The sequence below is a fragment of the Chiloscyllium punctatum genome, chromosome 8, assembly GCF_047496795.1.
Source record: "Chiloscyllium punctatum isolate Juve2018m chromosome 8, sChiPun1.3, whole genome shotgun sequence".
Lineage (NCBI taxonomy): Eukaryota > Metazoa > Chordata > Chondrichthyes > Orectolobiformes > Hemiscylliidae > Chiloscyllium > Chiloscyllium punctatum.
In genome coordinates, this window is record NC_092746.1 from 6436380 (window position 1) to 6463584 (window position 27205).

At 41.3% G+C, this 27205-nt stretch overlaps 1 protein-coding gene across 1 annotated transcript in view; it reads left to right on the forward strand.

Moving 5' to 3' along the window:
• The window catches only part of LOC140480353 (sperm-associated microtubule inner protein 4), a 59063-nt gene that overhangs the window by 26531 nt on the left and 5327 nt on the right, over positions 1-27205 (forward strand). Inside the window, exons 5-8 of the mRNA XM_072575104.1 lie at positions 2140-2330; positions 11727-11809; positions 18709-18883; positions 19215-19306. Coding sequence (XP_072431205.1) covers positions 2140-2330; positions 11727-11809; positions 18709-18883; positions 19215-19306 — 541 coding nt within the window. The remainder of the gene's footprint in view (positions 1-2139; positions 2331-11726; positions 11810-18708; positions 18884-19214; positions 19307-27205) is intronic.

Genomic DNA, 27205 nt, shown 5'->3' on the forward strand with positions numbered 1-27205 from the left:
GTCTCTTAAAGCTGGTTGTTTATTGCATGGTGGCGATGTTACAGGTTACATTGATATGATGGGTATTGTCACAGAGGAGGACTAGCCATTATGTCGGACTCCTTCAAAAACTCAGGTACTAAGAATGCGCAAGTCTATATGACATCACCACAGTAAGATATTCCTCTGTATGAACCCTTTCAGACCCATATATAAATTGACTCAAATCTATTTACCATTTTTGTTCTGTGTTCTGTAATAACATTACTTAATAAAAATGTATCAGATAGTGAATCTTAATATAAATGCACTAAATGTGATAGTAGGCACTTTAAAGGAGACTAACCTATCACGTCCACTAATGAGAAAGGCCCCAAGGTGAAGCAATAATTAGGCAGGAAGTGCTGACTGCCAGGCTTCCAGCTCATCAGGTCCCCCACTCAGTGAAGTCCCACCCTGCCTTACATGCCCAGTCAGTCAGTCATCATCTTGCAGTAATAAAGCACCCCATGCCTATCCAAACTAATGATGCTGGCTTCAACAAGCTGTTGAATGGCCTTGCATAGTTCAGTGCTTGTCAGCACAGTTTTCAACTTCTCCACAATGTGACATTCTTGCATCCATTGCAAATTTTTCTGCCTTCCTTCAATAAGTTCATGGATGGTGTATTGTTAAGCTGAAGTTTGGAACAAACTTGCAATAGAATCCACTCATACAAACTTAATACAAACTGTCACATTTTGTCATAAGTATGGAAAATCTAGCCAGTGTTTTGGCTCGAGAATTTGCCAGCATCCTTTCGGTTTTCCAATCTGATTGTCAGGGCATCAAGCTTCTAGTTTTAAATTCATTTTTTTTCCAATTGATCTCGTACTTCTATTTCACTCCCCATTTCTTTCAATATTGAAAGTACACTTTTCTCCTGACTATCATCCCCGTCATAATATCTTTTTAACATGCTAACATAACATACATGCTGATTCCTTCTCCTATCTATTTAAATCACATAATTGAGTTTCATGTTGATTGGATAATATTCAGTGAATCTTGTGTTTAATGGTTCCCCAAAAACAGCTAATACCGTAGCATCAGCAAAAAAAACTTAAACTTCGGCCATTTTATTTGCTTTAGTTTTCATTGTTTTTGAGCATCTTTCAATACTTTTAGCCAACTCATATACCCCGATCAGTTTCTTTCTGAAATTGAAACCATAGATTGGAAAAATTGTTTCTGAACTTCCAAGTTTATGAATTTTTCTTTGATTTCCAAGTTTACACATTTTTCTTTAATTGTTTGAAGTAATCCTCTCACCTCATACCCACTAGTTTTAAAGGACTAAAACTTGTGGACTCATTATGAGCTTACCTAATGACAGATAGGAACAAAGAATACCCTTATTCGAGTCATTAGGGAATTCCTTGCAATTAACTCTGTATGTGGTCTTCAACATTTGTTGGCATCTTTCCAATGCACCTTGAGATTGGGGGTGATCAGCGGAAGATGTAAATTGTTTTATTTCCAAATTATCACCATTTCTTTGCATATTTGCAATTAAAAGTTGAACCTGGTTAGATTTCTTTGAGTAATCTGTATCTTCTCAAAATAAAATGAAGTAGATCTTGCTTCTGTGTGCAGCATAAAGTAACATGTGAAGAATGACATTTTCTGCAAGTCACATCGATGATGTGGTAGTTTATGTACATTGTGTAAAGCATTAAATAACGGAATTGCTTTAAAGTGGTTCTGTAATGTTTGTGAGCAAGGCTTGACAATAATAAATGCCTCTGGATGCAATGAAATCCATTCTTTTGGAAAGGATCAGTTGCAGTTCAGAAATAGAATGGAACATTTTAGTATCTAAGAGTGAACTGACTTTTTTCACCTGTGGAATACAGTGCAATCCTAGAAAAATTACTAAGTTTATTAAAGTAAGTAACATAACAGAAAATATTAAAAGTACACAACACATTGGTCAGAGGCTGGCAGAGAAAAAGAGATCTTAAATCTTCAGGTGGGAACTTAAGCAAACTGCAGGATCCTCTTAATCCTCCAGAAGTTAACCAAACTTAAGCAATTGCAATATTTTTACATTTGTTTAGACTTCCTGTATTTTATTTTCGCTAATTTCTTCATAGGATGTGTTGTATCTTTATGTTTTAGTCAGAAGCAGATACGAGCGCCATTTCCAACTGAACACCCATACTTTTCCCACATTTCCAAGTTTGCAGTATTCCCGGACTTCATCTCAGCAAGCGATCCACATACTGGGACACGAGCTGGACAGTTGCTGCCCATTAATCCTGATATGCCTGCAAAAAGTTATGATGTGATTGTGGCTAAGAAAATTAAAGGTAACATATATACTCGTGACAGTAGTTCAGAAAATTATACTAAAATAAATTACACTTTAATTATCTTAAAATTGTATAGTTGTATCGGCCACAGAAATTGTTTTAAGTTCTCCTAGTGCACTTCCACCTTTGAAAGACCACTGCAATAGCTTCAGAACACCAATTGTAAGAATTGTTCAACAACATTGATGATATTTCTTTAAGGCAATGTTCCCTTTCTCCACCATGTAAGAGGCTTCGTCTATTATTATCCCCATTAACAGACAATGCTCCTCATACTGACTGTATTTTCAAGAATGATCAAAATTATCCATTCTGATAGTTTTTAAAATATATTTTCCAAGGAAAATAGTGGTCTAGAATCATAAAACTTAAACACTGATAACAATATCAGCAAATATTTTCATTAATTCCTGATATAACGTCTTCTGAAAGTCTGAAAGGTCAATGACTACTACAATAAATTGTTCCTAAAGGTAGTGCCTCAAAAATTACTGTTTGAGGCAGAATTATGCTTAAGGATTTAAATCCCAAACTTGCTGTAAGTAGAAGACATTTGATGTAGGGGCAAATTAGTTTTATTTTTCATGTGAAGTAGTTAGGCCACTTTTGGAATATTGAGTGCAAATCTTGTCTCCTTCCTATCAGAAGGATGCTGTGAAACTTGAAAGGGTTGAGAAAAGATTTACAAATGTTGGAGGATTTGAGCTCTAGGGCAAGGTTGAATAGGCTGGGGCTGTTTTCCCTGGAGTGTTGGAGGCTGAGGGGTGACCATATAGAGGTTTATGAAATCATGAGGAGCATGGATAGGATAAATTGACAAAGTCTTTTCACTGGGGTGGAGGAGTCCAAAACACCTCCATAGGTTTAGGGTGAGAGGTGAAAGATATAAAAGAGACCTAAAGGGCAATTTTTTCACGCAGAGGGTGGCGCATGTATGGAATGAGCTGCCAGAGGAAGTGGTGGAGGCTGGTACAATTGCAACATTTAAAAGGCATCTGGATAGGTATGTGAATATGAAGGGTTTGGAGGGTTATGGGCTGGGTGCTGGCAAATAGGACTAGATTGGATTGGGATATCGGGCTGGCATGGACTACTTGGACCGAAGGGTCTATTTCCGTGCTGTACGTCTGTATGACTGTGACTCCATGACTCGGTTTTGTTTTCATTTTTTTAATTACATGAAACATTTTAAATTTGCAATGGAGGCAATTTTCTAAATAATCCTGATTATTGGAAAATCCACATTAAACATGAGGTCATTTTTATGGAGCGGTATTCAACATTAGCACTCAATTGAAGATCTAACCCTAAGAGCTTCCTGTAGCGTTGCTCTGTCATACTTGACTATAAATATTTGGTCATCCTAGAAACATGAGGCAAAACAATTGAAATTCCTTTAAATATGTTTCAGGAAACTAGGAAGGAAATGCTGCAAGCTTCTGAAAAAAACAATAGAATTTCAAAGTCATTCTTGATGTAGTTCATTGAAGGAGAGGTAACGTCTAACATTATAGATCATCAAAATGTATTGTTGCCATCATTGCAATTCACACATCGCAACAATTTTATTTATTGGTTACTTTAGCTTACCTCAGTGTTACATGGAAGCTGTCCCATTCCAAAGACTAGGAACAACATGTTGATGAGCCATCTTGCACTGTCTGTCAACAACACATTTCTTAATACCTACTTGGGTTTTTCCTGCTTGATTCCTTTTTTTTTCAGTGACAGTTTATATAGGATGCACTTGATGTGCTGTGCGTGGTTCTATTCACCAAATTTCTGAAAGATGACAGAATAATCACAGAATGTGCAAGGAGAGACACAGGAAGGGCTTGACTGGCTATAATCATCACTAAAGACTGAACAGCCAAGAGATGTTTCTCTAGAAAAATGAAGGCTGATGGGTTACCTGATTCAGGTATAAATTATGAGGCAATTTGAGAGGAAAAATGGGATAATTTTCTCAGTTTTTTGCTGATGGGCTCGGAGTTGGGTGGGCTTTCTGTATAGTGGGAGAAGGCCTCAGGGGGGCAGCCCAACAGCTTACTGCTGCTAGGCCATACTGCTAAAGACTGGAAAGGTAGCAGCTTGGCTCTATTCTACCGACCAGTGGATTCACTTTGGTGCCAGTTAAGGGCCACTTCTCAATTGCTCACATTGCAGCCTTGAAAGAGCTTAGTTAAGCCCTTGTAACCTCCCAGAGAATTCTGCAGGAGGTGCCCTCCTTGGTGGTTGCTTCTTGCCATTTCTGACCCTTCTATGGCGCTTGTGCTCCTGAGCCATCACATTCCTGTGTGCCCAACCACTCCCCAGGGCTGGGCTTCATGACTCTGCAACACTAACCTGTCTCGAAGGGCACTTTACCTTTGGTACACCATCTTACTCATGATGCAGGCAGAGCCGGCCAAAGCAAGGTGGGCTCCCACTTCCAGCCCTGGAGGTAGCACTTAACAGTCATCACTAAAATGAGACCAAATATTTCCACTTGTAGACAAGTTTGAAACAGGAGTTCTTAAACATAAGGTAGTCACTGCTCATCCAGCAAGGAATTCTGGAGAAGATTCATCATCTAGTGATTTGTTTAGAATATAGGTTTGCTACCAAGTGGAGTTGAAGTAAATAGCATACACACATGGCCGTGAAAATAAGATCACTACGTGAAGGAGAAAGAAATGATGGATACACTGGTAGGAAGGCTGGGAAGAAATTTGTATGGAGCGTAAACGCTGGGACAAAGCTGCTGACTGAAACCTACAGAGGATTTTGGTACTATGCACCAACCTGGAGTGCAAACGTCTTCATTCCAATGGTCTAAGATAAAATCAACAGGTTTTCGCCAATTAGCCCTGTAGGATAGTATAATGATCATGGGGAAATCTCTGCAGTGGAAACACTGAAGCCCTTGGAGTTTCATTAACCTGAAGATACCAGGCTTTTGGACTTATTGCTTTGGATGTAGGGGTGATAAGAATAGGAGTAATATGGACCTTGAAGAATCATGTACAATTTTATTCCCAAATGAGAGCAGAGGAGCTCCTTTTTTTTGCAGATAATGGGCAAGACTGCTTTCTGTAAACATTTGGATGACTTACGATAAATTTATGATTTAATTTGAAGATTCCAGAAGCTGATTTCGGATGTTGGTGTTTTTCATGTTAATTTGTCTGGCCCTATGCTTGTGCTGTTGTTCCATGGTAGCACAGCCTTAAGTTTTGCTTTGTGGTCTGAATCATAGTGATGGATTTGCTACACACTAGCTTGCTGGCCTCATCATTGCTGTGGTGTGACAGGGTGGCAAACTTTGACAGTGTGCGGCAGTGCTCACAGATGCCTTAGAATCAAAATGTCTTGGGCTAACGGACTCCTAATGGAGCAGAACGTCAGCCACGGATCATGCAATGGCTTGGGAGTTGACTGAAGGTTTCTTCATGTTGGACCACCTTTCTCAGGGCCAGCAAGCTATTGGCTATAAGTGACAGTCAGTATTCGCAGGTCAAAGTTTAAGCAGCAGTTGCAGAGTTGATGTCGAGTTCCTTACAAACCTCATACAGATGTTTATCAGCCTCAAGGTGGGATAGATGCCAGTCCATGTTTGAATCCATTCCCATCACTGATTGATTGTATCTTCAATTGTGGGAGGCAGCAGGTCCAACTCCAGTGAATCCCACCTCTTTTCCCCCACCTCTGATGAAGATACGGCCTGTAGCCCTGGTGGTAGAGGGAAAATGGTGACGTCAGGAAACCCCAGCTCCTGGTTCTCATTTCAGATGTAAATCAAGCTCTTTGAAATCAGACATTTAATAATAATTAGATATTATTTGATGGAGAGTTCATCAATCATTTTTTAAATTATTTTCATCAGTCAGCTAAACAGACTATGAATAAAATATATTTTCAATTATTCTGTTTAAATTGATTTTGTCACTTAAATTCCTATCAATTAGCTTTGAGAACAAGCTCCATTGTTTGGCAAGCATTTAAATTTTGCATTTAACATTGCATAGGTAATGATGCAATAGATTGGAATAATTAAATGTGTATTGAATTGTTCACATTATAACTTGAAGGCATGGAGTACAAAACCAAGTAAATAGTGTTGAACCCTTTTAAAACACTTTTCTTAGGTGGAGAATTGTATGCAATTCTGGGAACCACACGCAAGAAGGCTATTAAGATTTTAGAGAGGGAGATTTTCTAGAATGGTGCTAGGAATTTTGGACTTCAGTTGTGTGGAGAAACAAGAGAGGCTGGAGCTATTCTCACGAGAAGAGAGATGGTTGAGAGCAGCTATGAAAATCTTGGAGGCCCTTTGATGGAGTTAATATGAAGAAATAGTTTCCACTGGCAGAAATTGTACTGACCCATGGACATGGATGGAGGATTTTATTTCATGCGCGTACGTGTTTTAGATTACACAGCCTGAAGCTGAGGGGGATGATTCTCCAGTGACTTATTTTCACTGGAAAAGGAAAGAGCTACAGAGCTGTTGAAAATACACAGGAAGTGGAATATAATTGAGCACCTGTTTTAAAGAGAGAGCACTAGGAGAATTGAGGCTATTTAGCCCAGTGTTAGTGTTTGCATTTCACAGGGACCTAACCAGTCCCATGTTCTTTTATATTTTCATTCGAGTATTGACTGGATTTCCTTTCAAATTATATTGCCGATTCTACCTCAATAGCTGCTTGCGTTAAGGTATTTCTGACTAGAAATTCGAAAGCCTGATATGGTTTCAGCATCATCCCCTCCTTATCCTATTGAGGCTGGAAACAAGCAAACTTTCTGCTGGCTCCTCATTTCAATGAGTATAGCGTTCAATGGAATGAAACTCTCGCTTCTGGTTGGCTGATTGCTTAACAGGGGATCTCATAGTGCGTAGGTGGTCCAATTCACCTGCTCCTCTTAAAGGCAGCCTGTACCTCTTAAAGGGGAGCCACGCTGTTCAGACAGAGCTGCTGCTGGCTGCTTCCTGGGCATGTCCTTCCAAAAAGGAAGTAAAGAAATGGATTACTGGGGAAGGCAGTGCCATGCTGAAAGCCTTAGCAGAGATTGGAAAGAGGATTGGTTCAGCAATGGCAGACTTATCACCAGTCACTGTGCAAGGTGATCACTGACATTCTTCCCTCTCTCTCTCTCTCTCTCTCTCTTGCAGGACATTGTCACATACAGTAGGAGCAGAGTAAAACTGACAGAGGCCAAATATGCCTGCAATCCTAGGCCTCATGGAGGAGGTCATTCTCGACATCATGGGGCTGGTTATTGTAGAACCAGTTGTATCAAGAACATTGAGGACAATGCTACGTTGTTCCTACATGCACATTCTCAATCCTTGCCTCACCTTCATCCTGCTTTCGGGTTTAAAGAGCAAGTTGAAAATACTGTGAAAATGAAATAATTGCTTTTCACACCAACTTCCCTTGCCTCAATCCAACCTTCTTCTTCTGATTTCATGCTTTCAGACACCATATAACTGCTGCCTGCCCAACTAGAGGGAGGGTGAAGACAACATCTCGTCACTGGTGAAGTAGAACTGAACTTGCTCTGGCACCAACTCTCACCAGCTTAGACACTGCCATTGCAAGAACCTCCGATGCTGGTATAGAGTTGGGACCTGTACATGATGAGTCACTGGATACAAGTGGGCTGCACTCAGACAACAGAGAAGGAATAGTTTGTATTTCACTTCTGTCTTGGACAGATAGTGCACATGACCTGCTCGAGGGAACTCAAATGGAGCATCCGACAGCATGCTGACTTGGTGCATTGGCAGGTCAGCCAGCAAATCTGGCAGGGTTAGGGAGCATGGTCCATGCATTGCTCAGAGCTTGGGGCCTATCCTCTCCACAATAGAAATGGTGGCCAACTCCAAGGTGACAACAGTACACAGCCCTTGATGCAGTGTTGCAGTTTCCATTGCAGTTCAGATGGAAAGCTCTTCATGCCTGACAGCTGTATTCAAAGCTCCAGTTGAGGTCATGGCTTGATCCCAAACAGATTCAGACTGCTGCATTTACAGCATTAATTTACAGATTACAGGGCAACCTCAATTATCCGAACAACATGGGCAGGGAGTCTTTCATTCAGATAATCGAATGTTTGGATAATCGAACGTTCGGATAGCACAGTTTACCCAAGCATCAGCACCGTGTGATTTTATTCGGATAGTCCGAAATTCAGATAACTGGTGTTCGGATAACCGAGGTTGCACCATACAGGATTTCTGAAGTGGAGTCGCACCGAGGATCATGTGTCTTGTGTCAGGGGTGACAACATTTACATTTTAACCATTGTCACGACAACATTCCCCATGTTGCTACCACTCAGCAGCCAGTCCAAAATGCTGCCACCCACATTGAAGGTTCAGCAGAAGAGGAGATCCTTCACGAGTAAGGGGTCTGTAAAATGGCTGCTAGAATTCAAGTCTCCAGTCCAATGCAGTGAATACCAAGGTGTCTCACTGCAAGTTACAGAACCTCCCCCGCCCCCCATAATATTTATGCTTAGTAATAACTAACCCAGCAGTACTCTACTCCATCAGGACTCTGCCCTGAGAGTGAAATCTTGCAATTTCAGTGCCACTATTCTGATCACATAGTCTTACTCTGATCACTGATAGAATGTCTGGTAGATGGTCACATTCATCAAAGGCTGCTATCATTCTGATAGAACTCTGTAGATTGCAGCCCTGATAATACAGGGTAACCTACCTTCCCCTGCTTCCTCCCGTAATTTCACTCCACTGTTGGATTTCTGAAACCTTAGACTGAATCCCTTATTCTCCACAACCTGTGCGCTGACTCACTCGAAATTCCCTCCACAAGCTCATTAGCTGCATCATCCAAGATTTCATTAGGTATGTTTTTGCTTGCAAACATTTATGAGCCCCAATTATGCAGAGGCTGCAGGGTTGTGATGGTGTCTTGTTCAGGATCATTGGCAGTACCTGTAATAGTAGCTGCTTTTCTAAGACTACAGTGACAAGAGGTTGTTGGCTCAAAGAGATGGCTACAAACAGACTGTGCATTATAAGGCATTGTCTATCATATTTGTACTTGTCTGTATTCCTAATGTTATGCCTTTCTGGGGTAGCCTGCAGAAAATCATCCCTGATGAAGGGCTCTTGTCCAAAACATCAATTGTCCTGCTCCTCGGATGCTGCCTGACCTGCTGTGCTTTTCCAGCACCCTATTCTCAACTGCAGAAAATCAATCTCTGCTATTCTTGGATTTGTTGCGGCAGTTAAAGATTTTTTAAAATATGCAGAATTCCTCAACTTTAACTCACAGGTTGACAAAGCACAGACCAGGTTTCTGTACTTAACAAAGATGCCTGTTTATTACAAAGAAAATAATTCTAGCCACATAAACAATTATGAACTGTTGTCATATACTGGTTAAAAGTTTAAATCTCTTTTAAACTCCTCCTCTACACACACCAAGACGGGGAAAGAAATGGGAGGGAAAAACTGGGAAAGCAATTCAGTGGTCTCAGTCCACAGGGTTTGCTGAGGTGATTCTTGTAGTGATCAGAATGCTGCCACTTGGCACTTAAACCTGTTTGCAGGAAACACAGAGAGACTGGTTCCCACTCACAAAAGTCTTTGACTAATCAATTAAAAGTCACATCTTATTCAACTGGAAAGGAAAATTAAACTGGCTCTCTTCAGGTTTGAAATGCTTTTTACTGCAGAGCAAAAGCAGCTCCTTCTCTTCCAGAGACCTTACAGCCATTGGTTACTATCTCCAGGTTGTACAGCTATCTCAAAGCCAATCACAGAGTTGTCAGCAGGCAGAAGACCTTTCTGATCAGTAACCAGTTAATAATGCAGAGATCAATCAGCCACTTGTTGCCAGTTGAAGCTTCAATTGTACACCCTCTTAGTTCTTGCTCATCTGTAAACCTTGTATAGACAGGTGTATAAACATTGCAGCAATCCTTCAACAATCCTTCCTTAGTTTCAGAATAGTTTAGTCCATAATGAAAAATATAGAAAAATGTCAAGGTCCATTTTTGTACATTATGGGCTGAATTTTGTGGGGTGCTGTGTTTCCTGTTTCCCCACTTAACTGAAAAGTCAGCTGGTGGGCCATTAATTGCTTTAAGGGGTGAGACTTCTGCCCAGTTTTGTATGAAAGCCCTCCTTTAGAAATCTGCAGACGAATCTGATTAGCTGGCAGCTCTGTAGCCCCACTGCACAAGGTTTGAGTGGCATCCGCTGTTGGGACCAGAGGCAGAAGAAGTGGAGACTGTGGAACCTGGATTTACAGCTCAGATCGAGGTATCAGCAGTGGGAGGGAGGGACCAGGTTTTAGAGGCTGGTGGGAAGGGTTAAAGGAAAGCAGTACAACCTTGTGGGAGTGTGCCTGCAGAGAATTCCCAAAGGAATGCACTGTTGCCCCCTCACCTCTTACCCAACATCAGCTCGCACAGTGAAAGCTGCCAGGGATGCCCAGGCCAACCAGCAAGCTGGCCGAAGTTGGTATGTTGTAGGAGCATGAGGTCTTGTAACAAGGGACTGGCAGCCTCTTGGAAGAACAAAGATTGTATCCATTGAACATGAGCAAAATCTGCCAGTTATAGGAACGGTGTATTAATCATTTCACAGCTAAAAATGTTCATTGTAGAGCACTATTTAAATTTTAAATAGTCTTTTCTGCTCAGAGCAATTTTGGTCATTTGCAAACTTTGTTAACGTCAAAGTTACAAAGCTAATGATCTCAGAAACCATGACGCCTTAAGTCAATTATCATTAATGTTTGATTTGGAATGTATTTCTGGGCACCAGCACAGCCAATCAACCTTGCTGGGAGTATACCAAATATGTTTTAATTCAACTAATACCAGGGGCTTCACTGGGGACATCAGAGCATAATGAAGCTGGTGCATTGCTTTCTGGCTACAGGGAAAATCTCAATTTGTAACAGTCTCACCCCAGACAAGCCACAGAATGGAGAAGAAATATTTGCAGTATACGGTGTTTTTAAATGGCTGTTGTTCGAAGTCAAGTTGTTAACCAGAGTGCCTACTATCTCGCCATGTTGCACTATAAACTAGATAAATATTTCATTCCAATACTTGCACCTTTCACATAACGAGCATGTAACTATTGTTGAGGTTTTAAAAAAAATGTTGAGTAACAAAAACATCATTGAGCTGAATAACCTAAGGAACATTGTTAATGAAATTGAGTCAATGTCAGTTGATACAGAGCAGCTGCACAAATTTGTGTATTTTTATTTAATTCTGTCAATCATTCGTATTAACTACATAAAAAATTGAAATAACTTTGAACAACAGATTGTCAAAATCTTCAATGACAGGGCTACCTTAATAAAAAGCTTGATTATAATCTGTGGAATTAATTCCAAACTCTTTACCGTTAAATTGCAGGATTTCCATATAGATTTGAAACCCAGGAAATACCCATCACACCAAAAGGTTTAGCCTGGCCAGGACAAGAAGGTTTTACTCAGGTAAGTACCTGTGGTCAAAGGTGATATTTTCTGTGTTTCACTTGCTCACATTTAGTAAATTTAGGTTATATACTAGTTAAGTTGCAATATACTTGAATTAATATTTCTTACTTTTTCATGTGAAAATCTTATTTGCAACAAGGTATCCCAAATAATTGGCCAGTACTATAATTATTATCCAGCTATAAAGTATTAATCTGACCAGTATTCCTCTTTGATTCAAGGAGCAGCCAAGGGAACATGTTAACTTTGCTCATTCTTTGATAATATAATGAGATAGAAATGAATCAGGAAGACCATTTAGATTCATCTTAGATTATCTATCCAAACAAATGTATAGTTTTCCTATCCATTACTTTAATACTTTAATAATCATAAAGTTTTCCCTCCACCTTAAAGTCGAGTCAATGGATTAATAACTTTGAAGAGGAAATTCCTGACTTAGGGCCTAACCTCCGATTTGTCTCCCTATCTTGCCTCCCCATCCACTATCTGATCTGTTTTAGTTATATGTTGGGCACTTTATTTTTCATGGTGACTTTGGCATTCTGCTTTACTTTCTCAATTAATGCCCTTCAGTACATGTAAAGCTTGAGTCTAACAACACCCCAGTTGTTTTTCACATTCCACCACTCAATGCACTTTCTCTCCCAACATGTTGTAATTTGCATTTACATTTAAATATCTTATTACTGTTTTCAATTTGAATATTGTGTCAGACCAAAATAAATATTTACTGAATGCATGTATTAGCAGCCAACAACTATAAGAATGTTTAAGCGGGCCTTCGCTCAATATTATGTCTTGGGCTGGATTTAGTGCAGCTTGGCGTTATGGGAAACTTACTCAGGGAGTGGCCATGTGTGGGCCTCCCACCAAAAGCAAAGCCCCCTCCCCTGCCCATCTTCTAATTTAAGTCAAAGAGCAGGCAAATAGGGCTGCTGCGGGATTCCTAGCCGACAGTGATAGGATATCATTTAGACTCATTAATTACCCCACTCTCAAATTCTTGGGGTTACTGTTGACCAGAAACTGAACTGCATTCACCACATAAATACTGTCGCTACAGAGGCTAGGAATACTGCGGTGAGTAGCTCACCTCCTGCCTCCCCAAAGCCTGGCCACCCCAAAGCTACGAGGCACATGGCAAGAGTATGATGGAATACTCCTCATTTGCCTGGATTAGTGCAGCCCCAATAACACAAGAAGCTTGACACCATCCAGAATAAAGCAGCCCACCTGATTAGCACCACGCCCACAAGCATATGCTCACTTCGCCACTCAAACTCAGTAGCAGTAGTGTGCATATCTTCAAGGTGCATTGCAGAAATTCACCACCACCTTCCAAACCCATGACCACTTCCATCCAGAAGGACAAGGGCAGCAGGTAGATGGGAACGCCACCATCTGCAAATTCCCCTCCAAACTACTCGCCATTCTGACTTGGAAATACATCACTGTTCGTTCACTGTCACTTGGTCAAAATCCCTTCCCTAAGGGCCTTGTGGGTCTACATATACTACATGGTCTGCAGTGGTTCAAAAAGGCAGCTCACCACCATCTTCTCAAAGACAACCAGGGACGGGCAGTAAATGCTGGCCAGCCAGCAAACCCCATGTCCCATGAGTGAATAACAAAAATGAGTCTATTGACATTGTCCATGAAGCCTGTGTTTTGTCATTGTCTCAGAGATTAAACGCATATTCAGTTCCTCCTGTAGTAGGGGATAGCATTCCATGAGCTTTCTTTATGATTTGCTGTACGTCCAGATTAATTATTTTCTTCTGACTCTGGGATACTTGTGACACAGTAATAGAAAATCTGGGTTGAAATCCATCCTGGTCCAGAGGTATGACATCACATGTCCAAACAGATTGATATTTAAAAGAAAGCTTTTTTTTTAACTGAAGGACAAGAATAGAGAGATTCCACTGCATCTCTGGATTCTGCCATTATTCTCTGTTAAAGTAATACTCTGCGTTTTGATTCTTTCTGCTGAAGGAGCAACTTCACATTTCCTATAATATGGTCCATCTGCCAGATGTTCTTTCCCTACTCACTCGACATATCTATATCTATCTGCATCCTCTTTAGGTTCACTTCACAACATACAGTCTCACCTCTCTTTGTGTCATCTGCAGAATTAGATACCATGTCTTCGCTTCTCTCATTTAAGTCATTGATATACAGCATCTTTTAGGCCTATACTCTCTGGAATTTAGAAGAATGAGGGGAGATCAAATTGAGGTATTCAAGATGACAAAAGGTATGGATAAAATAGATGTGGAGCTGATGCTTCCTCTTGTGGGGCATTCTCGGATGAGAGGTCATAGTCTTAGGATAAGGGGTAGCAAATTTAAAACAGAGCTGAGGAAAGGCCATTCCTCCCAAAGGGTTGTGAATCTGTGGAATTCACTACCCCAAAGGGCTGGGACATTGAGTAAATTTAGGCAAGAGTTAGACAGATTTTTAATTGGTAATGAGTTGAAGGGATATGGCGAGAAGGCAGGAAAATGGAGGGTGAGGGGCATATCAGCCATGATCGAATAGCAGAGCAGATTCACTGGGCTGAATGGCCTAATACTACTCCTATATCTTGTGAATCTTACAAACTGACACTCATGATATATCAGCAAAAGCTTTATTTCAAATACATGTTGCTTACTGTATTATTCTGTCCCATTATTACAGCTTTTTAAATTTTTTTAACTCTTTGTAAATATACCTGTTGTTCACATGCATGACCACACAAAATATAAATAGTTCATTCAATTTTGAGTCAATTCATCCTCCAACACCGCAATCTATTTTGATGTCCGAGTCATCAGTTGAGGGTGCAAGTGAGAAGGATCTCTGCCAGTAAGGTTTATTTAAGGCAACGTTGCATTGTTGTTTAGTGATTTATCTGTAAATAATGTGTAACAGTGATATATGTGCAAGGTTTGTGAAGGTTTGTAGCTCAGGTTGAGGTTTAGGGTGTAGGTTTGCTCCCTGAGCTGTAGGTTTGATATCCAGACGTTTCATTACTTGGCTAGGTAACATCATCAGTGGCGACCTCCAAGTGAAGCGAAGCTGTTGTCTCCTGCTTTCTATTTATATCTTTCTCCTGGATGGGGTTCCTGGGGTTTGTGGTGATGTCATTTCCTGTTCGTTTTCTGAGGGGTTGATAGATGGTATCTAGATCTATGTGTTTGTTTATGGCGTTGTGGTTGGAGTGCCAGGCCTCTAGGAATTCTCTGGCATGTCTTTGCTTAGCCTGTCCCAGGATAGATGTGTTGTCCAACTCAAAATGGTGGGTTTTTTTTCATCCGTGTGTAGGGCTATGAGGGAGAGAGGGTCGTGTCTTTTTGTGGCTAGCTGGTGTTCGTGTAAGGTGTTCCATGCAAGGACTGTCACAAACACTACGTAGGACAAACAGCAAGAAAGTTAGCGACTGGCTAGCCACAAAAAGACACGACCCTCTCTCCCTTGTAGCCCTACACATGGATGAAAAAAAAACCATTTTGACTGGGACAACACATCTATCCTGCAACAGGCTAAGCAAAGACATGCCAGAGAATTCCTAGAGGCCTGGCACTCCAACCACAACGCCATAAACAAACACATAGATCTAGATACCATCTATCAACCCCTCAGAAAACGAACAGGAAATGACATCACCACAAACCCCAGGAACCCCATCCAGGACAAACATATAAATAGAAAGCAAGAGACAACAGCTTCGCTTCACTTGGATGTCACCACTGATGATGTTACCTAGCCAGGTAATGAAACGTCTGGATATCAAACCTACAGCACAGCGAGCAAACCTACACCCTAAAGTGATATATGTATCCCGTACATTACATTTTCATAAGCTAGTGAATGTTTTTACACTGATTATGTGAACCTCTTGATTATCCAGAAAGTTTTGATTAACTGGAATGCTCCTGGTCCCATAGGTTAACAAAAAGTTTGCTGTAAATTGTATAAACTCTGCAAAAATCTAATCGTCACATCCTGCCAATTGGAAAAAAGTCCATTCCTGAAGAAGGGCTTATTCCCAAAACGTCGATTCTCCTGCTCCTTGGATGCTGCCTGACCTGCTGCGCTTTTCCAGCAGCACATTTTTTCAGCTGAAAACGTCCATTCATGCCTACATTATTTTCTGCACACCAACCAATGTTGTATCTATCTTTATGTATTATCTCCTCCATCATATTTCTATTTTGTGCAGTAATCTTTTATCTGGCACTAGTCAATTGCGTTCTCAAAGTCCAAGTACATTACATCCATTGGCTTGGTTCATCCACAGAAGACGGTACTCCTTTTAAAAAACTCTTAATAAGTCGGTTAAACATGATTTCCCTTTTACAAACCTATGCTGAGTCTTTTCATTTTCCCAGGCCCCTATGCCTTATCTTCTCCCACCTACATTCGGGACAACACCCATGCCCTTCACCTCTCCAAGACTTTTGTTTGCCCGGCCCCCTACTTTTTATCTTCCCGCCTCCATCCTCATAGTCCAGGAACCCCGCACTGCCCAATTCTATCTCCTACCAAAGATTCACAAACCTGACTGCCCTGTTCAACTCATTGTCTCAGCCTGCTGCTGTCCCACCAAACTCATCTCTTGACATCATCCTGTCCCCTTTAGTCCAGGGACTCCCCACCTACGTTTGGAAACCACCCATGCCCTTCACCACCTCCAGGTCTTTCGTTTCCCCAGTTCCCAAAGCCTTATCTTCACCATAGACATCCAGTTCCTATACACATCTGTCTGCCATGTCAAAGGTCTCCAAACCCTCCATTTTATCCTCTCACACCGTCCCAACCAGTACCCTTCCACCGACACCCTCATCTGCCTGGCTGACCTGGTCCTTACCCTCAACAACTTCTCCTTCCAATCCTCTCACGTCTTCCAAACCAAAGGGGTAGCCATTGGCACCCACATGGGTCCCAGCTATGTCTACCTCTTTGTTGCGTACATGGAACAATCCATCTTCCGCAGCTACACGGGCACCATCCCCCACCTTTTCCTCTGCTACACTGATGACTGTATCGGCGCCACCTCATGCTCCCACGGGAACGTTGAACAGTTCATCAACCTCAACCCCTTTCACCCCAACCTCAAATTCACCTGGACCATCTCAGCAACCTTCCTCCTCTTCTTGGACCCTTCCATCTCCATCTCTGGCGACCGACTAACCATGGACATCTATTACAAACCCACCTACTCTCACAGCTACCTGGATTACACCTCCTCCCACACTGCCTCCTGTAAAAATGCCATCCCTTATTCACAGTTCCTCCACCTCTATTGCATCTGTTCCTAGGAGGACAAATTCCACCATAAAACATCTCAAATGGCCTCTTTCTTCAAAGACTGCAATTTCCCCTCCCTCTTGGTCGACGATGCCCTATAGTGCATCTCCTCCACTTCCTGCACCTCCACCCTTGAACCCCACTCCTCCAACTGCAACAAGGACAGAACCCCACTGGTCCTCACCTTCGGCCCCATCAAAGTCCATATACACTGCATCAACCTCTGCCACCTACAAACAGACCCCACCACTCGGTATATATCAGTGTTTCAGAGAGACCATTCCCTCCACAACTCTTGTCAGATCCACACCCCGATCAGCCCCACACCAGGTACCTTCCCCTGCCAATGCAAGAAATACAAAGCCTGTGCCCACACCTCCCCCCTCACCTACGTCCAAGGTCTCAAAGGATCCTTTCACATCTGACAGAAATTTACCTGTACTTCCACACACATTATCTACTGTAACCTTTGCACCCGATGCGGTCTCCTCTACATCGGGGAGACAGGATGCCAACTTGCGGATCATTTCAGAGAACATCTCTGGGACACCTGCATCAACCAACTCCACTGCCTTTCCACTCCACCAAGGACATGCAGGTCCTGGGCCTCCTCCATTGCCAAACCCTAACCACTCGATGCCTGGAGGAAGAACGCCTCATCTTCCACTTTGCGACCCGGCGACCACATGGGATTAATGTGGATTTCACCAATTTCCTTATTTCTCCCCCCCCCCGCCCCCAAACCATGCCAATCCCAAGCCTCCAAATTGGCACTGCCCTCTTGACCTGACCATTGTCCTTCCCATCTATCCACTCCACCCTCCTCTCTGAACTAGCAGTTTCACCCCCATCTTCATCTACATATCATATTCTCAGCTACCTATCCCCCAGCCCCACTCCCTTCCCATTTATTTCTCAGCTCCCCCAGCCCACAAGCTTCATTCCTGATGAAAGGCTTGTGACCGAAACGTCGATTCCCCTGCTCCTTGGATGCTGCCTGACCTGCTGTGCTTTTCCAGCACCACACTCTCAACTCTGATCTGCAGCATCTGCAGTCCTCACATGCGCCATGCTGAGTCTTCTCGATGACCTTGGATTTTTCAAAGTGCACAGCTTTACCCGTGCTGATGATCAATTCTAACACCTTCCCTGTGACAGGAAAAGGGCCTTGCACACTTTTTCAACTAGCTGTTAGTTTGGGGACCCTACATTTGCCCATTATTTTCTTCAGTGGCAATGCCTCTGCCAGTCAGAGTTGACTTGCCAATCAATCAGCACCCTTTTATTTTCATATAAATTGTTGTGATCCTGTGAAGTTTGGCATTCTTGCATTTGTCCTATTGAGTACAATCTTCAGCTACATTTTGAACAATAAACATTGACAAAATTAATGTAAACGTTTATTCATGAGAATTGTGTCGTTCATCCTAATGTTACAGATGAATGCAATGGGTATTCTGAACAAAATCAGTGTAGTATATGGTTGTATCTGAAACACTTGTAAGCCCTAATGAGGGGAGCTATAAAAGCAGCATAATACTTAATTTTATTGTTTATTTTAAATACAACTTCGTAGCACTTCTCTTTCATTGTAGCATCCTAAAACAGAAAAAGATCGTAAAGCACCAATCTATCCAACTCCGCCGAAGCTTATTGCCCCCAACAAGTCAGAGCCAATCTTAGAGCATGCTGTTTCTGAGAGAACTGCTAAAATCTTGAAAAATATAGACAAATCACACTGGCTGTCCTCCTACAAGAGGGACTTCACAGGTAGGAAACAATGCTAACTGAAAGATCATTTCATTGTGTTATGCACTGCAACAAATTAATTTTAATTCTTACTTTATTTGACAACAAATGAATTTTAGTTATTACTGTATGAGGTGACCCACATCATGGACCATAAACAAACATCAGCTATTGATTTTGAGGAAATGTCATCTGGAACATTATAATGAACCATCTCCATTTTACAGTTGCTAGCCAAGTAGCTTATTTCCAGCGATGACAGTCTTTTGTCTTTATTTCAATCAACAAATGATTTATAAACTACAGCCTACAAGAAAACTAGTATTCACTGTTTCTTGCATTTTGTCATCAGGCAGTGGACCAATGAATCCCCTTCAGTTAGATGATTACCATGAGAAAGCAATAGCACAAGTGACAGGAAAATACACCTATTTCTCAGAGCTGGTAAGTAACCAATTAATTTCAGGGAATAGTCATTGACATAATAATACGAGACTTAATGAGTGTGTACACAACAATAGCTAGCTTTTAAATCCCTTTAACATGGCTCGACATCAGAAAGCATATTCCAGGGACATCATCTGACAAAAATTCACAACAGGCAAAGAAAAAGAGGTAGGCAAAAGATCATAGACGAGGTTGTTAAATGATGAGAGAGAATTGAAGAGGTGGTGAATATTGAGGGAAGGAATTCCTGGTGTTCTGATCTGGGCAGCTGAAAGCATGACTACCAGTAGTGGAGTGAAGATGGACAAGAGACCAAATTTACCCGAGCCAAGAGTTCACAAAGTGTTGTAGGACTGAAGGAAGTGATAGACATGAGGGGTGATTCGCACAGAAGGATGTCAATTTGAGACCAGAAGATAACACAGGTCAGTGCACACATGGGAATTGGATGAGGCAGATTTGGTGCAACCTAGGACATTGCAAGAGAGTTTTAGATGCGCTCAAGTTCTTGGAGGGTGGACAATGGGACGTTGACCCCAAGGGCGTTGATGTAGTCAGGACAGGCATTAACAAAAAATGGATGAGACTTTCAGTAGCTGACGGATTGAATCGGAAACAGAAACACACAACTGTGTACAAAGATGAACACCTGAGTAATATCATCAAAAGTTGCACAATTACAAGTTTTTCATAAAAATGTCTACTCACCAAACCAGTTAGAAGTTATTTAAAAAACGTCTACTAGCCAAAGCATCCACATGAAATATCAGAAAGACCTTTGAAATGGAATTTAAGTGGGTCTCGAAAAAAAAAGATGCATTTCTTGCCAAGAGAATGGTTTGAAGAATATGATGAGAAAACATGTAATGGGAGGAACACCAAGCTACTGAAGCAACCAGGCCCAGTACTGACACAGTGACATATCCAAGGGCAGAAAATTCAGGCGATTCAAGCAGGTGGACAAGTCTTTCCAGCATTTGGCAGAGGGGGACAAATGTAATTCAAGTGATTTACTCCATTATCATGAAGGTAATTAAACTGGCTAACGTAAAAAAATGAAAGACTTAAAGAACAACATTTGGATTTACCATTTTTTTTAACAGCATTTCAAGAGGAATCAGCTCTTAAAATGCTGCCATGCCCCACTGGGACTTATACCTGACATACCCTGTACTCTGCTCCATGGAAATTCACATTGGAAAGTCTGAAAGGACTTAGACCAGCTGACATTATCCTATCAGTCCAATGTCTTCTCTCTGAGAAGCAGCAGCACCCACCACCTGGTGAGGATTGAACAGAGCCCATCCTACCTCAAATTCCTGGTCTCGCTGGCCAAAACTGTGCAATTCCTGGGCTAACATCTGTCAAAAAAAAAACAAGCATTACAGCCCAATATCCCATTTCTATGTCGCCACATTGAGCATAACTTTTGATTTGTGTCAGAGCTGGGAGCAGACAGAGGCAGGAGGGCTGGAAAATTGGCCCCGGAGATTGGCATAACCCATTCTGACACAGTCCCTTCTCTGGGCAATTTTAAAACTGAATGATTGAGGATGGGTAGAGAGAGGGGCGGTGGTAAAGAGTGATGTTTAAACTCCCACAGAAAAACAAATAAAGGCCCTTAAGTGGCCTATTAGGGACACTGGGGAGGCATCAACTGGAAGTCTGTAGTCATAGTTGGGACACATGTTTTCCAAAGCCCAGCCAATGCATGGAGGTGACATTGGCATAGCCAGTGGTCTGTATGACTTATTTCACTAGCTGTCCTCACCTTCAAAGAAAAGTCTGATCCTTGTGTCCAGCAAAATTTATTTTTATTACCAAGTCTCAAGAAATATCTGCCTCATGAGTCTTCTGTTTCCCATTTAAAGTGGCCACTCCCACCTCTGCTGATGGGTCTGCTGATCTCTTTGAGCTGGAAGGCAACCCTAGAGCTTCCAGAACCTTCCTCCAGCCTTATTTTAATGGCAGGTAGAGATTCAGGTGACAAATTGACCTCAGCCCCCAACACAACACAGGTTCAGAACCCAGGAATGGTCTCAACATCAGGGACCTGACCCAAAAAGAAAATTATCTTTTTACCTGAGCATTTGGTAAGCAATATGGTGACATTCTGCATGGTGAAACTTTCCTGTGTTTTGCCTTCATGTAAGAATAATTGTTTGCAGAACTATAATAATGATGTTTATACAATGCCTTCAATTTAGCATATTTCTCAATGTATGTCACAGTCACAAGTTCAAAATGTAGGTGAGCACAGCAGGAAGTCTAGTTTAGAGAAGGCACAGAGGTCAGTAAGAGTTTGAAGCATTGGGAGTCAGATTGGGATGGAGATGGGTGATATTTTGGAAATGCAAGTCGACATATCATCTGACAGATTGCACCTCGGAGAGTGCAGTGTTCCCTCAGTACTGCGTCAAGGTGTCAACCTACATTCTTGTGCTCAAAGTTCTCCATTGTGATTGGAAGTCAGAATGTCCTGACTCAGATGAGAGTGCACCCCATCTTCCAAATCCAGTAAATGTAAACTCTGCTGCCTATACCCTAATGCTGACCACGTCCCCAAAAATCCATCATCAGTGTGCTTGTCCTATATCGGATTCCTGTCTTTCAACAGCCTTCATCATCTTTGCAATCATCTCCATTCTTAAAAACCTCAGACGTAGCTGCAGTCTTGTAATTCTAGTTTCCTAATTTTAATTGCAATGATATTTGTGCATTAAAGCTCTCAGCTGTGAAATTCATCTTAACCGTTCACCTCTTTCTACATTGTAGGTTTCCTAACATTTCTGAGGTTATTTGTGTCCTGTCTCATGAAAGCAGAACTAAAGTATGCATTCATTTTGTCTGCCATATCTTTGTTCTCCATTATAATTTCCCCAGGTTTCTACATTTGTTTGTACTAATCTTTCACTCTTCAGAGTTTTTCCAATCAGTTTTTATGTTTTGTGAAATTTTACTTTCATACTGTATTTTCCCCTCCTTGACCAACCTTTTTGGCCTTTTTGGTGAATTCTAAAACACTTCCAATCCTGAAGCCTTGCTGCTTTTTCTGTCAATTGCATATATCTCCTCTTTGAATGTAATACTATCCTTAATTTCTTTTGTATGCCATATAGTTAGTCCTGTTCAGTTTCTGGTCAGTGTAATCCCCAGAATGTTGGTAATGCCATTGAATGTCAAGGAACAATATCTCAATTTTCCCATTTCCTGTTAGTTTTGTGGTGCATATGTTACTTGCTATTTGTCCTGGTCTTGCTGCATTTAGATGTGAATTGCTTCAATATCTGAGGAGTGTCCCTCTTGAAGTCATTTTTTAAAACCTGTTTCGTTGACTGTGTTTTTGATTACTGTACTAAATTATCTTTATGTAACCAGACATCAAATTTGTCGGAAAACACATGTATAAAGTGCCTTTGGATGCGATGGTATTAGTACTGGTGTGGCTGTGTACAAAGTCTGTTACCAAACTCAGGGTAAGCCAGGGCCTTGCAAAGTTCTTTGATTTTATCCAAATCAGAATGTTAAAACTAACAAAAAGAGAAACTGGCGGAAAAGCTTAGCAGGTCTGGCAGCACCTGTGAACAGAAATCAGAGTTAACGCTTCTGGTCAGTGGACCCTGCCTGAGAAGCAATTAAAACTAAACCACTTCAAGATTCGGTACCTGCACTTGCGCTTTGATGTGAAGGGCAGTGCTTGTCACTGGCCACTCGGGTGTTTTCCTATCATCCTGGTGGTGTAAATTGAATAAAGATTCATGTACCTCGTGTCTTTCACTGTGTCTCACACCTGCACACACACACCCATGGGTGCTGGGGAAAAAATAAGCACTACCGCAGTTGGGTGGTAGTGTGGGGGTTAATATATATAAAAAAATTAACATTTTTAAAAAAGAAAGAAAAAAAATTAAATGGTGTAAGGAAAGCTCCTGACTGAACGTTAAGATCTCATTCCATAAGTGACAAAAATATCTGAGTCCAAAGTTTGGTTTCACTCACTATTGAACAATTTTTAAGACTGTTTCCAGAAAACGTTTTCTTTCTAATCTGAGATATATTTACAAGCAACCCTGCTTCAACTGACTTGCAATTGAGCTCTTGAAATGAACAGTATGCTGTGCACTGCAGAATTTATGCAGTATAGACACATAGAAAATGAATCAGAATTTGACACTCAATATGTGTCACAGTAATCCATTTGTGCTGTGAAAGAGATCTTCATCACCTGATAAATACACAGAGAGCTGTGATGTTGCAGTGTGGCCATTAGATGGCAGCCCTATCTATGCTCTCAGGAAAATTCACATTCAGGTTTGTTTCACTGTGACAATAATGAGAGAAGATTTTGTCTTTCATACCTAGATATTGCTTGGATGGAATACAGCGTAGAAGACCTTTTATATTCCATAACAGGCATATAATCCTCTTCTGTCCGTTTTGCTTTTTGCTGTCTTCCTCGATGATGCCTAACGCTTAGCTTTAAACAAAAAAAGAATATTTTCTTCTGTAATTGTGTTTCCTCCAAGTCAATAGCAATTAAAATAAGTTAGCTTTAGCTTCTAATTTGAATTCAATTTGGATGGGTGCATAGAGATAAAGAAATTCAAAAAAGTGAACAAATTCAAAGGGAAATTAATCCTTCAGGAGAAAAACAGTTTTGTTTCAGATAAGTCAGAAAGGAGCTTGATCCTCGATTAGTCCTACAACTTCATACACCCAGCTGCCTTCCTAAGAACACCATACCTTCATCACTCATTTCCAGAGGCATGGTTGGAGAATATTGATGGTGCTGCCATTTGTTTTGTCCATTATGAGATCTTCCCTTCGAGAAGCCCAATGTAATAAACCCAACTCCTTTAATATTGCCTCAGCTGATGCTCTTAAAAATCAGCTTTCTTCTCAGGCAGTCCCCTGGCATTGACGATGACTTGTTCCTCTTTGATTTGATGGATACTGAGCTGGGTGATAGGCCAATTAATGTGCAACCTGCAGATTTCCCCATTTGGGCAAGACTTTGAAAAGTTGGTTTAATGAGTTATTTGGAGATTTGTGCACTTCCTCTGCTCCCTGGGCTTCATCTCTTTACATTCCCAACAAACTCTCCTCATGTTTTAAGTCACCATATATATCTTCTCCAATTCTGTAGTCCTCTGAAAGTTCTAATGCATTTTGCTATTTTCTCTAACTTTTGAACTAGTCAAATCTTAAACTATGAACCTTTCCCAATGACAAGAAATCTCCTTGAAGCCAAATGTAAACCTCTAGAATATTGGGCAGCATACCTTAGGAAGAATATCAAAGCTTTAAGGAGGGTGCAGAGGAGATTAGCAAGATTGATACCCTGGATAAAGGACTTTATGTAGAAGAGTAGAGAGGCTAGTATTGTTCTCCTTAAGTTATAAAGGGTGATTTGATAGAGATATTCAAACTTCTGAGCAGTTTGATAAAGTAATTGGGTTGGCACTATTTTAATGGCCAGGAGATTTAATACCCAGATGACAGATTTAAGATAATGGCAAGCTATCTATGGGTTACAGGAGAGTTTTCTATCTATTTGAAATATGCTCCTAAAAAGTGGTGGAAGCAGATTTAAACTTTTATAAGGTTTATGTCTTTACATTTTGAAACACACACTCTGGTTTGTAATTTTGACATTGAATTACAGGAGAAAAAATTGATGGCTTACTCAAAACGTTGTTATACTTCAAGGCATTAGTTTATTTGTTCCGATTTTCAGTAAATTAAGATTAGCAAGATTTCAAAATGGTATGCAAAATGATTGCAGATTTACCAGACAGAGAAAAACAAAAGAAAAATAATGATAAATATGAAATGCTTTGGTACTTTCCGTGCAGCAAATACATACTTCAATGATATCTGGCATCAAAATGTTCCAATAAGCTTTCAGGGGTTTACTCATACAGTCATCTGAATTGTCAAGAGTGTGGTGCTGGAAAAGCACAGCAGGTCAGGCAGCATCTGAGGAGCAGGAAAATCGATGTTTCATGTATAAGCCCTTCATCAGGAATGAGGCTTGTGGGTCGGGGCTGAGAGATAAATGGGAGGGGGGTGGGGTTGGGTGTGGGGGTAAGATGGCTGGGAAAGTGATAGGTGGATGAAGGTGAGAGAGAAGGTGATAGGTTAGGAGGTGGAGTGATATATGGGTCCAAAGGGCGGTGCTGAGTTATAGACTTGGGACTGAGGTAATGTGGAGGGGAGGGGAAATGCTGAAATCCATATTTATCCCATATGGTTTCAGGCTCCCAAGGTGGAATATGAGGCGTTCCTGCTTCAGGCGTCAGTGGTAAGGGTTTGGCGGTGGAGGAAGCCCAGGACCTGCATGTCCTTGACAGAGCGGGAGGGGAAGTTGAAGTGTTCAGCCACAGGGCGGTTGGGTTGGTGGGTGCGGATGTCCCAGAGATGTTCTCTGAAATGATCAGCAAGAAGGCGTCCTGTCTCCCAGATGCAGAGGAGACCACACTGGGTGCAATGAATGCAGTAGATGACATTGGTAGAGGTACAGCTAAATTTCTGACGGGTGTGAAAGGAAATTTGAAGGGCCCAGCTTATGTTGATTGCAGATTTTTCATCAGAGGATCAGTAAGGGATCTCAGCTCCCGACTGCAAAAAAGATCTCCTGTGTGCTCTCTCTTTAATAACCTTTTTAAGGCACTGACCTGTGTTGCTGTATTGAAATGAAGATTCTCTTAAAAGTGCAACGCTGAATCATACACTTAGCTCTTTGTCTAAGTCATAGTTCTTGAACCTCTCTAGAAAGTTTTTTTTTAAATTAAGCTTTCTTTCAGTGGTCTTCCATCATGTGAACTCCCTTGTTGACAATTTAAGACAAAGCTGTTTGTAGCATTTTTAGAACACCACGCCTCACCTTATCTATGTCGATGCAGTCTCCAAGTTTATTTCCCCTAAATCCAAGCAGAGATACCTCTGTTCATCTACATAACCTCAGTTCATTGTCTGCTTTCACTGCGTAGAATTTTACGCTGGTACTGGGGATAGTGAAGATAGTTGGAATACTAGGCAGAGTCTGTCTCAGCAGTGTGGAACCCCTAATTACATGTTATGAACAGTGGTTTGGGAATAGTGAGAGAGGAAACTGAGGATTGCATGGGAAAATCCTACCCCATCAACAAGGTAAGTGGAGTCTGCATTTGCCACAGCAACTGAGGAATGGAGGTGATGGATGAAGACATTAAGGGTATGGCTGGATTGATATCATTGTTGACAGGGGGCCCTTTATAGGCTATAAAGTGCCTGAATAAAAAGCCCTTACCTTCTCCATACCCTTGTCCCCACCCCTCCCCTGACTGCAGGGAAAGGGAGATTGCAAGGAAGATTGCAAAGAAGATTGCAAGGCCCCTGGCTTACCCTGAGTTTAATAACACACTTTGTACACAGCTACACTCGTGCTAATAGTATAACAACACCATTGCATCCAAGGGCACTTTATAGATGTGTTTTTGACAAATTTGATGCCTGGCTACATAAAGATTATGGTTCATCAGTTGTCCATCTATTAAGTTAATGTCCTGTTTGCTGCTGGTTATAATGGCACTGACAGTGGGATAAGGCCCTTAACTGGCCCCAGAGGCAGCTCCATTAGCCATTGGATGAGGAGGCACATTTCTGGTGTGCAGTTTTAGTCTTTTAATTTTAAAGAAGGATTGAAATGCATTGGAAACAATTCAGACAGGTTGACGAGATTGATCTCAGGGGTGCGTGGGTTGATGGAAAAGTTAAAAAATACTGAAAGCAGAACATTTGGAAAGCATTAACTAGATTGAACAAAGCTGGCATGGGTTTATGAAAGGCTTAACAAGTCTATTGGAAATTTTTTTAAGGATGAATCTAGTAGACTAGACAAATGAGAACCAATGG